Below are 18,725 nucleotides of genomic sequence, written 5' to 3'. Positions count from 1 at the left end.
AAAATATCATCTTGTGTCTTAAATGGATGACCCGTTATGTTGAAAGCATGAAGCTGTAAAACATAGAACATAGAAGGGTACAGCATTGGAACAGGCCCTTTGGCCGGCAATGTCTGTGCCGAATTTGATGCCAAGTTAAACTAATCCCTGCACGTGATCCATATCGCACCATCCCCTGCATATCCATATGACTATCTGAAATCTTCTTAAAAGCCACTATCGTATCTGGTTCCAGTTCCAGTTTCTTCCACAATGTAAATTTCCCTCCATATCCACACTCTCAAATATCCTCAGGATAATTTCTTTCAATCCAATTAAATGCTGTGGACTAGCCTGTTCAAGCTCTCCTCATTGGACAAGTTGCTCAATCTAGATATTTCCAGAGAAAGTTAATGGCACTGCTTCCCCCACACTTGCATCCTTAAATAAGAGAACCAGGTCTGTGGAAAATATCCTGGGGGATTGGGGCAGGTTGGATGTAGGGCTCTGCCTGTTTCTCCTTTGTGGAAGAGAAGCCTTGACATTGTTGAAGACTGAGGTGGCTAGGTGCATGATAAGTACTGGCTGATAGATTACTGTGGATAAATGTGAAAGCAGATTCGAGGTTACGATCAGATGAATGCTGACTTTATTAAATGATGGAGCAAGCTCAAGAGGCTCTGTTGTCTACTCCTAATCTTGATTCAATATTGTGAGCTGATGTCCCATTTAGTTGCTTTACCTGCATGCCAGTGTGTAGCCAACTCTTTTCTAAGGCATCCAGATCTCTCAACATTTCTCTGTCAATGCAATATCTAGATTACTGTGAAGATTTATCTGTTATTTGGTAGTGTGGGAGAATTTGCTCAAACGATAGAATTTAAAAACAACACAAAAATGGTACATCTTTTTCCCATCAGACTCTAATCAACGACTTGGACAGAAATACAGGAAGATACAAAGATGAAGTGAACCTTAAAACTGCTGTCATGTCTTTCATTAATGCTGTGCTAAGTCAAGGTTCAGGAGAGGTAGGAAATGTCTTCTCAGCCATTCGGGGGGGGGGGGGGGGGGGGGGGTGAGGTGAACAAATTGGTTCATGCAAGTTGTCCAAATCGATAGACATTTTGGATATCAAATGTGAAATGGCAACCACTGTGGTGTTTAAACTTAAAACACTACAGCACAGGTACAGACCCTTCAGCCCACAACATCTGTGCCGAACATGATGTCAAGTTAAACTAATCTCCTCTGTTAAACTAATCTCATATGGATCATGGTCCATATCCCTCTGTTCCTTGCATATCCATGTACCAATCCGAAAGCTTCATAAATGCCACAATCGTATCTGCCTCATCCACTGCCACTGGCAGCACATTTCAGGCACCCACTACTCTTTGTAAATATTTCCACACGGAGGGGGGGGGAAAGGTTCTGACTGTCTATATACATCCATCAGATCCCCACTCCACCTCCGACGCTCCAGAGAAAACAATGCGTTGGTCCAATCTCTCCTTATAGGTAATACCCTGTAATCCAGACAGCATTGTGATAAACCTCTGGTGCAGAATGACTTGTAATCTGCCATTTCTGTGATTGACCAATTTCAATCCTTTTATCCATCATGTAGAGTTTTAAATGTCTAACTGTGGGTAATGTAAAACTTGTAATTGTGTTCTTTGTTTTGTTTCAATAGGAAAGTCTTGATTTCAGAGTGCATCTCCGATATGAATTTTTAATGTTAGGTATTCAACCTGTTATTGACAAATTACGTGAACATGAAAATGCAACTTTAGATAGGTTAGTGGACTTTATGTATTGAGTTTCATTTATTTGAACATTTGCTGCTGATGTGTTTGAAACTAACTTCAATGATTTGTTTAGGCATTTAGATTTCTTTGAGATGCTGAGAAATGAGGATGAAATGGAAGTAGCAAAAAGATTTGATGTGGTAAGTAGATGGATTTTTGCTGAAATAACTTAATTAGGTGGTTTCGTGGACTGTAAAGGTGGTTATCAAGAATTACAGCAGAGTTTTGATCATCCGGGCAGGTGGGCCGAGGAATCGCAAATGGAGTTTAATTCGAATAAGTGCAAAGTGCTACATTTTGGGACATTGAACTAAAGCAGGACCTACACAGTTTATGGAAGTGGTGTGTTGTGGAGCAGAGGGATCAAGGACTGCCTGCATATTACCCGAAAGTGGCTTCACAGGGAGAGAGGACAGTGAAGAAGGCTTTTGTTCGTCACTTAGGGAACAGAATATAACTGATGGGATTTAATGCCACAGTTGCACAAGATGTTGGTGAGGCCACGCTTGGAGTATTGTGTTCAGTTTTGGTCATCCTGCTATGGGAATTATGCCATTAAGCAAGAAAGAGTGCAGAGAAGATTTACAAGTCTGTTCCCAGGACTCGAGAGCCTGGGCTGTGGGGAAAGGTTGGGTTAAGACTTTATTCCTTGGAGTGCAGGAGGCTGAGAGGTGATATTATAGAGGTGTATAAAGAAATGAGGGCAATAGTTAGGGTGAATGCACAGCCTTTTTCCCAGGGTAGGATTAGGGTTAAGGTGAGATGGCATAGGTTTAATTTGAGATATAAATAAATTAATAGATTCAATAGAAATCTGAATCTGAAGGGCAACTTTTTCACACACAGAGTGATGGGTATATAGAACGAGCTGCCAGAGAAAGTAGTCAAGGCTGGTACAATAACAACATTTAAAAGACTTTTGGACAGGCACATGGTTAGGAAACGTTTTGAGGGACATGGGCCAAATGGGACTAGCTTAGATGTGGTGTCGCACATAGGTATGTTGGGTCGAAGGGGCTGTTTCCATGCTGTAGGACTCTATTATGTGCTGTTCCTGCTGATTGTCGTATAAAGTTTGTTCTGTTAACCTGGTGCCAATAATCTTACTTCAGGTACACATCGACACAAAAAGTGCTACCCAGGTGTTTGAACTAGTGAAGAAAAAAATCAGCCACACAGATGCATACCCGCACTTTATGTCAATTCTCCACCATTGGCTTCAGATGCCATGTGAGTACCGTTTGGAATTGGTGAGGTAGAATGTTATTAAATCTCCAATGGAAGAGTGAGTAACATGGAGCAAAGCGTGTCGCCATCTGAAGTCCTGTCAAATAGTTAGCATGGACTTGACATCGAAACTATCCTCAAAATTCCGCTTCCTAATAAGGATTAAATATGGTTCAATTGAATGTTAAGATGCTTACAATGGTGTTACTTTAATCCCTCTAAAAGAGTTAGCACAGTGGTGCAGCCGTTAGAGCTGCTGCGCCACAGTGCCAGAAACCTTGGTTTGATCCAGCCCTCGGGTGCTAGTTGGCTAGTTTCCATGAGAGTCCACAGCTCAGGTGCTATTCCTGTTGAAAGCAATACAAAACATCCAGGTGGCAGAGTGGCACAGCTGGTGGAGCTGCTGCCACACAGTGCCAGAAACGCGGGTTCGATCTTGACTTCTTTGAATGGAGTTTGCACATTCTCCCTGTGACCACGTGTGGGTTCCGTCTGGGTGCTCTGGCTTCCTCCCACAACCCAAAGACATGGGTTTGTAGGTTAATTGGCCTCTGTAAATGATCCCCAGTGTGTGGAGGAGAAAGTGAGATAACATAGAACTAGTGTATTCAGATTATTGATGGTCAGAATGGACTCGGTGGGACAAAGGGCCTTTACTATGCTGTATCTTTCAGTTCAGTCCAATTTAATCCTGTTAACAGACTAGGAGACGAGGAAACACTTTTTCTCACAGAGAGTGGTGAGTGTGGAATTCTCTGCCTCAGAGGGCGGTGGAGGCGGGTTCTCTGGATGCTTTCAAGAGAGAGCTAGATAGGGCTCTTAAAAATAGCGGAGTCAGGAGATATGGGGAGAAGGCAGAGACGGGGTACTGATTGGGGATGATCAGCCATGATCACACTGAATGGCGGTGCTAGCTCGAAGAGCCGAATGGCCTTCTCCTGCACCTATTGTCTATTGACTAATGTAGCTAGTTGTAATCATTCAGAAACTTGTATAGAAATACTAGACTAAGTGGGACCCGTTGGGTCCCATGTTCACACGGGAAGGCTGGCCCCCAACACAATATTCCACCTCACCACCAATTCCAATATTTCTTTCATGCTCTATTTTTCCCCTCTTAATTAACCCCTTTGTCCTCCTCTGTTGAATTATATTGTGGCTAGTTAGTGGATTTTTAAAGGTTCCAATTACTATTCATAATATATAATCTCGGTTAGTTCAGTATCTTGTGGACCAAGGGACTGCAGATACAGATTTTAAAAAAGCCACAAAGTGCTGGAGTAACTCAGCGGGTCAAGCACATCTCTGGAGAACATGGATAGGTGATGTTTCAGGTCAGGACTCTTTTTCAGACTAATTGCACAACAACCCAAAATATCCTCCAGAGACTCTGCCTGTCTTGTTGAGTTACTCCAGGCATTATGGCTGTTTTGGTATAGTATTTCAGTTATTATTCTTAGTTACCAACTTTTAAGTTTTTGTTGTGTACTATCTTCAATGGTTTGTGTGTTCAGCGGTTGCTTTCTTCAAATTTTAATAGTTCCCACTACTTTATTCCCCCCAGATAAGCGAAGTGGAAACACTCTACAATATTGGCTACTGTTGGACCGAATATTGCAACAGATAGTTTTACAAAATGATAAAGGACACGATCCCGATGTTACTCCTTTGGAAAATTTCAATGTGAGGAATGTTGTCAGAATGTAAGTCCATTTCTTCTGCAGCGTATTTTGTCTCAGAGTTGTAGGAATAGATTTCCTGAGCTTTTGCAGAGCATCTGATTCTTACTGTTTGCTAAATCTTTTTAATTTTTTTATTTGATCTGCAACATAAATAGGTTGGTGAATGAAAATGAGGTCAAACAATGGAAGGAACAAGCAGAAAAGATGAGAAAAGGTGCAGTTATATATATTTTTTGTTTGGTTCTGATATTGTATATGTGAAATGATTGTGATTACTGGCCTGTAATTAAGCCAGAGCCGATACTGGTCTTCTGATCTTTCTTGTGCTGAATGTTGCACTCAATCTTCAGTTGCAAAGTCATCAGTAACATCCAAAAGCACATTGGTGCAGTGATTTTAGTTTGTTTAGAATTGCATTATGGAGACTGAGTCCACGCTTCGGCCCATTGAGTCCTTGCAGAGGCTGTGGCATTAGAGGCAGCAGCTCTACTAGATGTGCCACTGCGCCACCCTCAGTGGTGCTGCATGACTTTTGTGTGAGTCGAGACCAGGAACGGGTTAAGATTGCATTACAGAAAAACCAGTGCATATTTTAGTTTAGTTCAGAGATGCAGCATAGGAACAGGAACCTTCGGCCCATTGGGTCCATGCCGACCATTGAACACCTTTCGCATTAGTAATATGTTATCTCGCTTTCTCTTCCACTCCCTGCACATTCGGGTAATTTTATTTTACAAACTTCAATTAAGCTACAATCCCGCATGTCTTTGGGATGTGGGAGCAAACCCACATGGTCACAGTGAGAATGTGCAAACTTCATACTGAGAGGTGACGGTCGAACCTAGGATTCTGACACCATGAAGCAGCACCTGTGCCGCCCAGATGTTTTGTATGGGTTTCAGCAGGAACAGCACCTGAGACATCTGAGGTGAGGACTCCCATGAAGTTAGCAGTCTTGACTCACGAGAATAACAATCGCCCCTGCTGTCTGCAAATCAGTAGTAGCCATTATTTGAAATGGAGGTCGGGCTTTGCTTTTATTGATCACGCATCTCAAAGGTCTCTCTGTTTCCAGAGCACAATGAGCTGCTACAGAAGCTGGAGAAAAAGGAGAGGGAGTGTGAAGCTAAGACACAGGAGAAGGAGGACATGATGCAGACACTGAATAAAATGAAAGAAAAACTGGAAAAAGAATCTCAGGAGCACAAAGCTGCAAAGAAACAGGCAGCTGATCTCTCAGCCCAGATCCAGGATCTAAGCAATGCAAGTTCTCGTGCAACTGAGCACGTTTTACTGCCTTTTGTAACACGGCACAATGAATACACTTAATTTACACAATATTATTGAAAAATCAAAAACATTTCCTCTGATTATAGTGACAAAAAAATGTAAAATAGCTATCACTTGCCAGGCTTTGTCCTGCCCCCACCTCTCGTTCCAGCTCCCCTTCCCCCTTCTCCGTACCGCCACCTACAAACATTCTGACTAATGGTCTCGACTCAAAATGTTATTGTCCACTCTCTTCACAGATCTTGCCTGACCCACCGAATTACTCTAGTATTTTGTGTCTTACCAAACAACCATTGTGTTGTTTGCCCCCTGCCATTCGCCCCCTCCCATATCCCTTTCCACCTATATTACTCCCACCGACTTTACATTTCACTTGTCTCCACTTATCTGATACCTTTTTGCCTGCATTGCACCTCTAGCTTTTGGCGCTCACTTTCACCCCCCCCCCCCCCCCCCCCCCCCACTATCACTCGCCAGGCTCTGTCCCGCCCCACCTTTTGCAGCTGTCTCCCCCTAGATATAGTTAAAAGCAGTTTACTGGAGGATTTTAGAGGGTCAGACTATATTTGTGCAGGGAAATGGATCCTGAAGAAGGATCCCGACCAGAAACGGCGGCTATCCATTCCTTCCGCATGTGCTGCCTTATCCATTGAGTTCCTTTGTGTTTTGTATAACATATTAATACAGCCTGTTTTTGTTATAATTTTGTCCAAGTGTTGAAAATGATCTCGTTTCTGATAATTTATTTTCCAATTTCTGTTTTGATTTCAGAGAGCCAGGTTCTCGGGAGTTCCGGGCGCCCCCCTCTCATCTCCGGGAGCCCCCGGTGGACCCCTGCCTCACTCTGCACTCGGTTCCATCGGGGGTCCTCCGCGTCCTCCCTGTGCCCCTCCCCTCCCATTGTTTGGGGGAATGCCCCCGCCTCCACCACCCCTGCCTCCAGGAGGTCCCCCTCCCCCTCCAGGAATGCCACCCTTGGGTGGTGTGCTACCCCCACCAGGAGCCCCTCTGGGTCCAGGGAACATGAAGAAAAATATCCCTCAACCAGGAAACGCTTTAAAATCCTTCAACTGGTCCAAGTTACCAGAGGTGAGCTGTGCATGGCTAATGCAGAAGTTACAGTGGAGACTTCTGTTTAATGTATGAAAATATTTTATTGTATCAATCCTTGAATTTAGATTTTGCTGAATCATTTTTGCACAGAATGTTTCTTATTGTCCGTACAGGCTTAAATAAGCTTGCAATATAATTCCAGTTAACATCTTGAAAAAAATGAATGTTTAATTTTGTGTGGAAATTGTAGAATACTAAATTGTCTTTTGAACTGGTTATCACAGTTTTTGTTTGTTTCATGAACAGAACAAACTTGGGGAAACTATCTGGAAGGATATTGATGATTTGAAGGTTTTTAAAGTACTTGACTTGGAAGACCTTGAAAAGACATTCTCTGCATACCAAAGGCAACAGGTAATTCAATGAGGTAGTTCCCGTTCAATTTGAGTGTTTGGGTTGGTATATTATTGTCACATGTACTGAGGTAAAGTGAAAAGCTTTGTTTTAAAGGCTATCCAATCCAATCAGATAATACAATACATAAAGACAATCTAACCAAACTCAAGTGCAATAGGTAGAGTGAACGGAAAGTTACAAAGTGCAACATATAGTTCTCAGCATCATAAGATCATATGATAAGGAGTAGAATTAGGCCATTTGGCCCATCTAGTCTACTCTGCCATTCAAACATGGCTATCTCTTCCTCCTAATCTCATTGAAAAGGTCCTGCAATTTCCAAATTATTCCCAGAAATTCCTGCCATTGTTGTTCCACCGTCATTCCTGCTAGGGTCCCTTTCCAGTCAACTTTGGCTAGCTCCTCCCTCATGCCTCATTAGTCAGTCCCCTTTGCTCAGCGGCCATACCGACACATTGTAGCACAGTAGTTCCAGAGACAAAGTTCACAATGAGAACAACCCTAGCTTCTGGAAGGACCATTCACATTCAGAAGCCTAATAATGGAGGGGAAGAAGCTATTCCTGAGTCTGGTAGTGTGTGCTTTCCAGCTTCTGTATCTTCTACCAGGGTGAGAAAGGTCTTTGATTATGTTGGCTGCTTTTCCAAACCAGTGTGAAGTGTAGATGGAGTCAGTGGTGGGGAGTCTGGTCTGTGTGATGGACTGGGCTACATTCACAACTCACTACAACTTCTTGAGGTCTTGGGCAGAACAGTTCCCAAACCAAGATGTCATGGAATCTGACAGGATGCTTTATACAGAGTAACTCAGTGAGTCAGGCAGCATCTCTGGATAAAACGGATAGAAGAAATTTTGGGTCGGGACCCTTCGTCAGATTGATTGGGAGGGGGGGGGGGGGGGGTGGGAGACTGAATCAAGAAACCACCAGGACAAACAGGGCCGGCAACACATGACCTCAGACCTCATTAACCAGTTGTTGGCTCGGGATGTTGTGAGTCTAAGAGAGATACACAAGCTGGAACTGATTAACTGACTTTTAGGATGGGGGAGGTCAAGTGAGGGGGGGGGGGGGGGTGGGTGGAAGCAACGAGAGGGGAAATAGTCTTTGTAGTGGTTGCCAATTTGCAGTTGGGCCTCACACTGCACAATGGGGGAGGCCCAGGACCAAATGATCAGTATGGGAAGATCCAGTAGGCCTTGGCGGACTGAGCGCGTGTTCAGCGAAATGGTCCCCGAGTCTACGTTTGGTCTCGCTAATGTACAAGAGCCAACGTCGATAACATTGGATACAGTAGATGAGGTTAGAGGAGGTGCATGTGAACCTCAGTCGCACCTGGAAGGACTGTCGGGGTTCCTAGATGGAGTCAAGCGAGGAGGTATAAGGACAGGTGTTGCATCTCCTGTGGTTGCAGGGGAAAGTAACTGGGGAGCTTCACACTGGTTTGTGTGGGGAGGGATGAGTGAACCAAGGAGTTGTGGAGGGAGCGGTCTCAGCAGAAGATGGAAAGTGGTGGAGATGGGAAGATATGATTAGTGGTGGGATCATGTTGGAGGTGATGGAAATGTTGGAGGATGATGTGTTGGATGGTGGGGTGAAAGATAGGGACTAGGGGAACTGTCCTTGTTGCATCTGGGAGGAGAGGAAGCGTGAGCAGAACTGTGGGGCACAGAGGAGACGTGTGAGGGACCTATCTCTTATAGATTGGGGGAAACCTGTTCTCTAAAGAATGAGAGCATCTCGGATATAATCGTCTGTCAAACTTCTACCCATGTTCCCCAGAGTAGCTACCAGTTCGGCTGGATTGCGCTACCACTTTTTTGATAAACCAGAGTCTGCAGTCCCTTGTGTCAACATCTTGTGTATAGTGATATACTGATAGTCATTAATAGGAGATCCTCACTACTGAGGGAGAAAGAGATTAGCAGATTTTCTCTGATCGAGTGCAGAAAACAAATATTTGTGGCTGAAGTTATTGCAGAATTTGTGGGGGAAAAATGAACAAATGATTATTGCAGGTGGTTGAGAATTAGGGTGGCTGTGATCAGATGTAATATCTTCCAGCAAAGAGAAAGCATTGAGACAACAGGTCAAAAATAATCTTCTTTCCAGCCTATCTCTGATTTTGCTCACTTTGAATTTCAAGCTAATTATTTTCCTTTTGCTATTTTGAAAGCTGTTTATGTGTTTCATCCGTCATCGTAATACAATGAATTGATATTGCAGAAATTACGTGGCTTGTTAAATGGACACTGATTTGCATGTAATAGCTTTTGCATTATAATATGGAGAATACTGCTTGATCATTTATGTTGCTTGAACCCTTTCAACATCAGGGACCCCTGTAAACTCCTATAAAACTTTATTCTGACTCTTGTCAGTGGGGTATTGACATTTCAATCTTGTTCACAAGACCATTGGAATTTTATACATATATATTGCGATCCTACAATTATTATTATTAAAACATACTACTTTGATATCAAAGGTAGACAAAAATGCTGGAGAATCTCAGCGGGTGAGGCAGCATCTATGGAGAGAAGGGATAGACGACGTTTCGGGTCGAGATCCTTTTTTATCTACCTTTGATTTTTCCAGCAGCTCTTTCTTTAACAAAAATTTGATATCAATGTCAGTATCAAGATCCATTTGAACCTAATATTTTGCAAAATACCTTTCCTTGTGATGGTGAAAGGGTTAATGAATGCAGTTGATATTCTTGCTTGATGCTGGTATGCCTTCAATCACATTTTGCTTTGAAAATAATGTATCTGTACAATTGTGCTGTCTCATTTTCCACTTTGCAACATTTTCTGAACTGCAGTTTATTTTTTCATTGCTATTAACTGATGCTACCTGTTGTCCTCCTTTTGCCTTGGCCTGCACTTCAGGATTTCTATCTGAGCAATCACTCTAAGCAGGTAAGCATGTGCTTTTAATACAATGCGAGGACTCTGCTTGTACAAAGTGCAACATGATGTTTATAATGGTGAAAATGCATATTGAAGTCAGATTTGGTCATGAGCACTTGAACAGTTTTGTGTACTATATTTAGTTCAAAATTTGTATCATTATTAACATAAATTACTGTTTGAAAAAAAAGATACAAGATGCTGATGTAACTCAGCAGGTCAGGCAGCAGCCCTGGAGAACTGTATGCAATTTACTCTTTCTCCAGGGATATGGAGAGAAATGAAGTGAAATGCAGTCAGAGGGAAGGTTTAGGTGGAAGGAGACAGGGGTTGGAGGGGGCGGGTGTGGGTGTGGGGGATGGAAAGACCAGCACGATTGTTATTCGGTAAAACACAAACTGCTGGAGTAACTCAACAGGTCAGGCAGTGTCAGTGGAGGGAACGGACAGGTGACGATTCAGCTCGGGACACTTCTTCAGACTGATTTCTCCAGAGATTTTGCCTGACCCGCTGAGTTATTCCAGCACTTTGTGTCTTCTTGTGTCTTCTTTTGTTAATTTGCATTGGTAGTTCCTTGTGTCATCAATTACTGTCATCTTTTTAAGCAACATACCACTTATTGCACTGTTGTATTGCAGTTTAATATCAGAAATAATTTGGGAATACTTGTTATCATAATGAACATAAAACATAGAACAGGAACAAGCCCTTCAACCCACAATATCAGTGCCAAATATGATACCAAGTTAAACTGATCTCCTCTGCCTGTGTATGGAATATTTTTAGAATGCTAGAGCTCCTATTATATATGACAGAACATAGAACAGTACAGCATAAGAACAGGCCCTTCAGCCCATAATACCTGTGCCCAATATGATACCAAATTAAACTAATCTCCTCTGGCAGTGCGTGATCCATTCCCAGCATATCCATGTACCTGGCTACAATCCTCTTAAATGCCACGATCGTATCTGCATCCACCACCACCCTTGCCAGTGTGTTCCAGGCACACACCACTTTGGGTTTGAAACACAAACTTGTCCCGCATAAGTCCTTTAACCCTTGCCCCTTTCAGTGAAGTGCGGTGAGGTCAATGGCTGGGGAGGCACTGGCTAGTCTCAGTGGCCCGGCCCTCCCTGTATTGATCACCGCGTCTCCCCGAGGAGAGAGAGGGTGGTGCCGTGGCTGGGAGGGAGGGAGAGAGAAGAGAAGGGAGAGAGAGAGAAGAGAATGGAGGGAGAGAGAGAGAAGAGAATGGAGGGAGAGAGAGAGAGAGAGGAGAGAGAGAGAGAGGAGGGCGAGAGAGAAGGGAAGGGAGAGAGAGAGAGAGAGAGAGAGAGAGAGAAGGGAGAGAGGACAAAGAGAGAGAGAGAGAAGGGAGGGGGGGAGAGAGAGAAGGGTGAGAGAAAGAAAAGGGGGAGTGAGAGAATGGGGAGAGAGAGAATGGCAAGAGAGGAAAGGGGGAGAGAGAGAAGGGGAGAGAGAGAAGGGAGAGAGGAACGATGGCACGTTATAACCCGCAGCCGTCCCATTCTGACTGCCGCCGAACCCCCCACCGCACCATTGCACCCTTCCTCATGGCGGCCCAGTGATGTCTCGGCTCTGACAATTTGAGGGATCTAACCGGTAACAACACTAAGAGCAGCCCCGGGCCGCCGCGCTCACCGACTGCTGAAGTTAGTTAACTTGGAGGGAGAGTGAGGTAGCGTTAATTACGTGGGCTGAGCCTACGTAATTGACGCTTGCTCTTCCACCACTGGGCTCAAGACATGCCCCCTTGTGAGGCAGATGTGATCGCTGCCTCCCCTGGTGCTTTTTCATTGCAGTTTTATGATGAGACCAGCGAGCCTAAATTTAATATATTTACATGTGAAATACGTTACCTGGACTATGGAAGGTGAGGACATGTAATGAAGGGGTTTACAAACATTACATAGAAACATAGAAGAAACATAGAACAGCTATTTTCATTGGGAATATGACAGGTCGCTGCCTCACCTCTCATCTCTCCCTGTATTTGCAGCCAAGCTGCGCAAACTTGACGATTTTGTCTATAAAAAATGATAGACATATAGAAATGGCATTTATAACAGATCAGTGGAAAAATATATATATTTATTTTATCTTATTATTATTTTTCTTTACTTTTCTTAACAGCTATTTTCTTTGGGAATATGACAGGTGAGGCTCTGCCTCCCCTGACTGCACATCCCTGGCCCCTTTCATCTTAAAGCTATTCCTTCTAGTCCTTGACTTTGGTGATGTACATAGAGATGGTAACAGGCAGACGCTTATTGCCTGCGCTCCATGCAGTTTCTGAGGGGTTGCGCAATCAGAGGGGAGGCTCAGCTCGTCGCTGCCTCACCTCTCATCTCTCCCTGTATTTGCAGCCAAGCTGCGCAAACTTGACGATTTTGTCTATAAAAAATGATAGACATATAGAAAAGGCATTTATAACAGATCAGTGGAAAAATATATATATTTATTTTATCTTATTATTATTTTTCTTTACTTTTCTTAACAGCTATTTTCTTTGGGAATATGACAGGTGAGGCTCTGCCTCCCCTGACTGCACATCCCTGGCCCCTTTCATCTTAAAGCTATTCCCTCTAGTCCTTGACATTGGTGATGTACATAGAGATGGTAACAGGCAGACGCTTATTGCCTGCGCTCCATGCAGTTTCTGAGGGGTTGCGCAATCAGAGGGGAGGCTCAGCTCGTCGCTGCCTCACCTCTCATCTCTCCCTGTATTTGCAGCCAAGCTGCGCAAACTTGACGATTTTGTCTATAAAAAATGATAGACATATAGAAAAGGCATTTATAACAGATCAGTGGAAAAATATATATATTTATTTTATCTTATTATTATTTTTCTTTACTTTTCTTAACAGCTATTTTCTTTGGGAATATGACAGGTGAGGCTCTGCCTCCCCTGACTGCACATCCCTGGCCCCTTTCATCTTAAAGCTATTCCCTCTAGTCCTTGATATTTCCACCCTGGGAGACAAAGGCTCCCAGGTTTGAAAAATATTATTCCAATTAATGTTACTTTATAATAAGGATATAAAGGGATAAGAAGTCTTGATTTAAAAATATATAATTGGGTACTAATCTATAACAGGAATAATAAGATGTACACAATGATTTGATACAAAATTAGCAAACTTTTCCATGCCAAAGCCAAATTGATTTCAGTGTAAATATGTCAGAGGGAACTTAGAATGCAGTCAATGCGTTTTAAGTTCTTGTTTTTAATTTCTTGAAGTAAAAAAAATAATTTTGAATGATATTTGCATGATTTTGGGATCACATTGGCATAGCTTGACCTGTGCACAAAGGCTAGTTTTAACCATGGAGTTCCTATTTCCTGAAATTGTTAAGGAATTTGTAAATTAAGAATGCTTGTATCCATTTGGGCTTTGCCATGTGTTAAAGATCCACGTGTGTGGACTTCATTGCATTTTCTCTTTACACTCTTTGTCATAGTTGCATATCTGAGATAAGAGATGCTCATGCAAGTTGTTTTGCATCAGCAAGAATAGTCCTTTCTCACTTGATCCGTGTCCTGAGTTTATCAAACTTGAAAATGGCATTTATCTTCGTAGATCAATCCAAATATTAAGGAATATGCAACCGTGCTGCCTCCTTGCATTCATTTACAAATAGGTGTTGGAGATGTTAAATAAATAGTTTATTAGGCTACGGAATATTTTTGGTTCATGTTCTCTAATGCCTCCTTGTATTTTTTTGGACCACAGAAAGAGACAGAATCCAATGAAGACACATTGAATTCTACCAAGAAAGTCAAAGAATTATCCGTGATAGACGGGAGAAGAGCCCAGAATTGCAATATTCTTCTGTCCAGGTAACGGTTTTCTGATATGGCACAGGAAACCTCAATTTTTTAATGATTAATTTTTATTTTCTTGCATGCACATTATAGATTCCAGTAATAATTAAATGATTGAAAGATACAGCATGGAAAACATTCTTTTTGGCCCATCGAGTCCACACCTGTTCACACTAGTTCTGTGTTATCCCACTTTCGCATCCACTCCCTACACGTTAGGGGTAATATTCAAAGGCCAATTAACTTACAAACCCACAAGTCTTTGGGATGTGGAGAGAAACCGGAGCACCCGCAAGACACCCACAAGATCACAGGGAGAACGTACAAGCTCCACACAGACAGCACCGAAGGTCAGGATTGAACCTGGATCTCTGGCATCCCCAGTTTATAACTCATTTCCATTTGTTGCGTATCACAGAAGATCAAGTAGAAACTGTGGTACCATGAGCACCGCCACTGGTGATGGAACCCCTGATGAACATCTGGAGATGCTTGCAGTAGAGAAATGACAGTTTATTTTTAGTATTGTTTGGAGATGTAGCTGAGAAACAGGCCCTTTGGTCCACTGAATCCATGCCAACCATTGATCATCTGTTTACACTAGCTCTATGTTATCCCACTTTCACATCTATGCCCCATGCACTTAACCTAGAAACCCGCATGTCTTTGGGATGTGGGAGGAAACCAGATCCACTGGAAGAAACCCACTTGATCACAGGAAGAACATGCAAACTCCACAAAGGCAGCACCTGAGGTCAGGATCAAACCTGGATCTCTGATGCTGTGAGGCAGAAGCTCTACCAGCTCTGCCACTGTGCCACCCAGAAAGTTCTATTTTTCATGATTACAAAAATAATTAATGTTTCTTTGAATTTACTCAGACACTTTAAAGACAAGCCACACCAGGTTTCCTTTCTTCATGCATTTATTACTTTTGATTTTAGGAACTGTTACACAGTCAAGTTGCTAGCGTTAGAAAGGAAATCAATAGCTTGTGATTCTGCAGCTGATTGCTTTCAACAAGATCATATCTTTTGTTGCCTTTTAATTGACCTCTGTGTTTGCTCATCAAAACCATTTGTGTGCTATTTACTGTGTTGTCAAATGTACGTTTTGTGTGCCTGTTTAAATTTACATTTGTTTAACTTGCACGTTCAGCTTTATTTTTATTGCGATGCTGATGAAATATTGAGTATGTGGGAGTACAAATTACGGAAACACAAAACTCAAAAGCTGCAATTGGCAGCCAAGTGCTTTGAGATGTACTGAGATTGGGAAAGCAACATTTGAACAGTGACTTCTAATGTTTTGTCTTTTTTTATGGTTTTGTCAATGTCGCTGACTGATCCTTTTGACCAATGAATAACAGTCGCGTATTTGAGAATATTTCACATATCATGTTCCAACACGAAGAAATCTTGAGCCTGTAGATGGGTCCTGACCCAAAATGTTATCTGTCCATCCTCCACAGATGCTGCCTGACATGCTTAGTTCCTCCAGCACTTTGTGCTTTGCTGCAGATATTTGTTTTATTCATGAAGAGTTTCTCTTTGTTTAAAATGTGTAACTCATGATTTCTCTCCTTGATTTGTGGGAGTGTGACTGTTGAACGATCTGTCAATCTTTTTCCACCAATCTACCAATCTCTCGCCCACCCACACTTCTCGTCCAGCGTTCTACCCCCACTGCAATCAGCCTGAAGAAGGGTCTTGACCCGAAACATTACCTACCAATGTTCTCTATGGTGGAAACAGGCCCTTTGGCCCACTGAGTCCGCACCGACCAGCGATCCCCGCACATTAACACTACTCCACAAACACTAGAGAGAATTTTTTAAACATTTATACCAAGCCAATTAACCTACAAACCTGTACGTCTTTGGTGTGTGGGAGGAAACCGAACATCTCGCAGAAAACCCTGCAGGTCACGGGGAGAAGGTACAAACTCCGTACAGACAAGCATCCATAGTCAGAATTGAACCCGGGTCTCTGGCACTGCAAAGCAATAGCTCTACCGTTATACCACCGTACCATTTCTCCAGCACTTTGTGCCTCTTTTGTAAACCAGTTTCTGCGGTTCCTTGTGTCAACTCTATACATAAGTCTACTACGTAATTATGTAGAAAGCATAACTTCTTTAACAATTACCCTGGGGAAAATAATTTATACATTAACACAATTGCCCTGATGATTTTATACACCTTTATAAGATCAGCCTTCAGTCTCCTACACTTCAAGAAATAAAGTCCTAGCCTTCCGAATCTGTCCATGACTCAGTTGTTCCTTGTAAAATCCTCGCAAATCTTTACTGTGTTAATAGACAATAGGTGCAGGAGTAGGCCAATCAGTACCCCATTCCTGCCTTCTCCCCATATCCCCTGACTCCATTATCTTTAAGACCCCTATCTAGCACTCTCTTGAAAGTATCCAGAGAACTGGCCTCCAACGCCCTCTGAGGCAGATAATTCCACAGACTCACAACTCTCTGTGAGAAAAAGTGTTTCCTCGTCTCCGTTCTAAATGGCTTACCCCTTATTCTTAAACTGTGGCCCCTGGTTCTGGACTCCCCCAACATCCATTCTTTCCAGATTAATGGTATCTTCCCTAAAGCTGGGTGACCAAAACTGTACATGATACTCCATATGCAACCTCACCAACGTTTTGTTCAGCTGTAACATGTTCAGTTAAGTCCCCCTGCTCTACATCTTTCCCAGCGCCCTACCTTTCATTGTGAAAGTCTTACCTTGGTTTGACTTCCCAAAAGGCAACAACTCGCACTTATCTGAATTAAACTCCATTTGCCATTCCTCAGCCCACTTGCCCAGCTGATCAAGACCCTGCTGTAACTCTTGATAACCATCTTCACTGTCCTGAGTGGTGGCCTGGTTTTTAGAAAAAAATGCATCAAATGAATATCCCGATAGTATCTCAGACGGATCAGAGCAATGAACATGTGCTGAATGACACAAGGGCTATATTACTTGTTGCCCTGCAGAAAGAACATTTAACAACTCTCCCACTGACGGGCAAAAGACCAAGGTTTTGGTTTGGCTGAGAGTTTGCTTGCTTCAAAATGGATTTTTCAGCTGCACAAATAAATATATTTATAGACACAAGGAGCTGCAAATGCTGGAATCTTGAGCCAAACACAATGCCTGGTCAGGAGGTCAGGCAGCATCTGAGGAAGGAATGAACAGACTGAAGAAAGGTCCCGAACTGAAACATCGTCTGTCCCGACCTGAAACATCGCCTATCCTTCTTCCACAGATGCTGCCTGTCCCATTGTGTTCCTCCAGCACGCTGCGTTTTATTCTCAAACTATGTCGGCACACAGGAAACTGACTATTACTTGTTCGAGGCGTACCGTGGCCCTATCCCCGAAAACCTTGTTTGAGGCGTACCGTGGCCTTATCCCCGATAAAATGCTATGGGCATGCGCATGGGCCAAGCTATGCCTGCATCTTTGTAGGGTACGTCGAACAATCCTTGTTTCAGGCGTACCATGGCCATATCCCCGAACTCTACCTCCGCTACATTGACGACTGAATTGGTGCTACCTCCTACACCCATGCAGAACTCACTATCTTCATCCATTTCACCACTAACTTCCATCCAGCACTCAAGTTCACCTGGACCATGTCCGACATCTCCGTACCGTTTCTAGAACCCACCAACTCCATCGCAGATAACAGACTACTGACCGCATCTACTGCAAACTCACTGACTCCTATGGCTATCTGGACTACACTTCTTCCCACCCTGCTTCCTGTAAGGACTCTATCCACTACTCCCAATTCCTCCGTCTACGCCGCATCTGCACCCAGAATGAGGTGTTCAACACCAGGGCATTGGAGCTGTCCTCATTCTTTACGGAATGGGGGTTCCCCTCTTCTATTATTGATGAGGCTCTCACCAGGGTCTCCTCTATATCCCACAGCTCTGCTCTCACTCCCCATCCCCCTACTCGTATCAAGGACAGAGTCCCCCTTGTCCTCACCTTCCACCCTACCAGCTGTCGCATACAACATATAATCCACCGACATTTTCGCCATTTCCAACGGGATCCCACCACTGGCCACATCTTCCCATCTCCTCCCCTTTCGGCTTTCCACAGAGACCATTCCCTCCATAACTCCGTGGTCAATTTGTCCCTTCACACCCAAACCACCCCCTCCCCAGGTACTTTCCCTTGCAACCGCAGGAAATGCTACACTTGTTGCTTTACCTCCCCCCTCGACTCCATCCAAGGATCCAAACTGTCTTTCCAGGTGAGGCAGAGGTTCACCTGCACCTCCTCCAACCTCATCTACTGCATCCGCTGTTCCAGTCGTCAACTTCTCCACATCGGTGAGACCAAGCGCAGACTTGGTGATCGCTTCACCCAACACCTCCGCTCAGTTCGCAATAACCAATCTGATCTCCCGGTGGCTCAGCTATTCAACTCCCCATTCCGAATCCGACCTTTCTGTCTTGGGCCTCCGCCATTGCCAGAGTGAGGCCCAGCGCA

The 18,725-nt window shown here is 43.5% G+C and overlaps 1 protein-coding gene across 4 annotated transcripts in view; it reads left to right on the top strand.

Annotated features, from left to right (window-relative positions):
• The window catches only part of daam1 (dishevelled associated activator of morphogenesis 1), a 150,686-nt gene that overhangs the window by 99,081 nt on the left and 32,880 nt on the right, over positions 1-18,725 (top strand). For 3 of the 4 annotated variants that reach the window (XM_033027173.1, XM_033027174.1, XM_033027175.1), the window contains 11 exons: positions 900-1,010; positions 1,676-1,779; positions 1,864-1,930; positions 2,903-3,020; positions 4,582-4,720; positions 4,855-4,913; positions 5,775-5,962; positions 6,761-7,078; positions 7,349-7,456; positions 10,349-10,378; positions 14,128-14,234. In XM_033027173.1, the coding sequence (XP_032883064.1) occupies positions 900-1,010; positions 1,676-1,779; positions 1,864-1,930; positions 2,903-3,020; positions 4,582-4,720; positions 4,855-4,913; positions 5,775-5,962; positions 6,761-7,078; positions 7,349-7,456; positions 10,349-10,378; positions 14,128-14,234 (1,349 nt within the window). The remainder of the gene's footprint in view (positions 1-899; positions 1,011-1,675; positions 1,780-1,863; positions 1,931-2,902; positions 3,021-4,581; positions 4,721-4,854; positions 4,914-5,774; positions 5,963-6,760; positions 7,079-7,348; positions 7,457-10,348; positions 10,379-14,127; positions 14,235-18,725) is intronic. The other variant, XM_033027176.1, reaches the window with a different exon arrangement.

This window comes from Amblyraja radiata, chromosome 9 (assembly GCF_010909765.2).
Source record: "Amblyraja radiata isolate CabotCenter1 chromosome 9, sAmbRad1.1.pri, whole genome shotgun sequence".
Classification (NCBI taxonomy): Eukaryota; Metazoa; Chordata; class Chondrichthyes; order Rajiformes; family Rajidae; genus Amblyraja; species Amblyraja radiata.
Note: the sequence above shows the minus strand (reverse complement) of the source record. Positions and strands in the feature narration are given on the sequence as shown.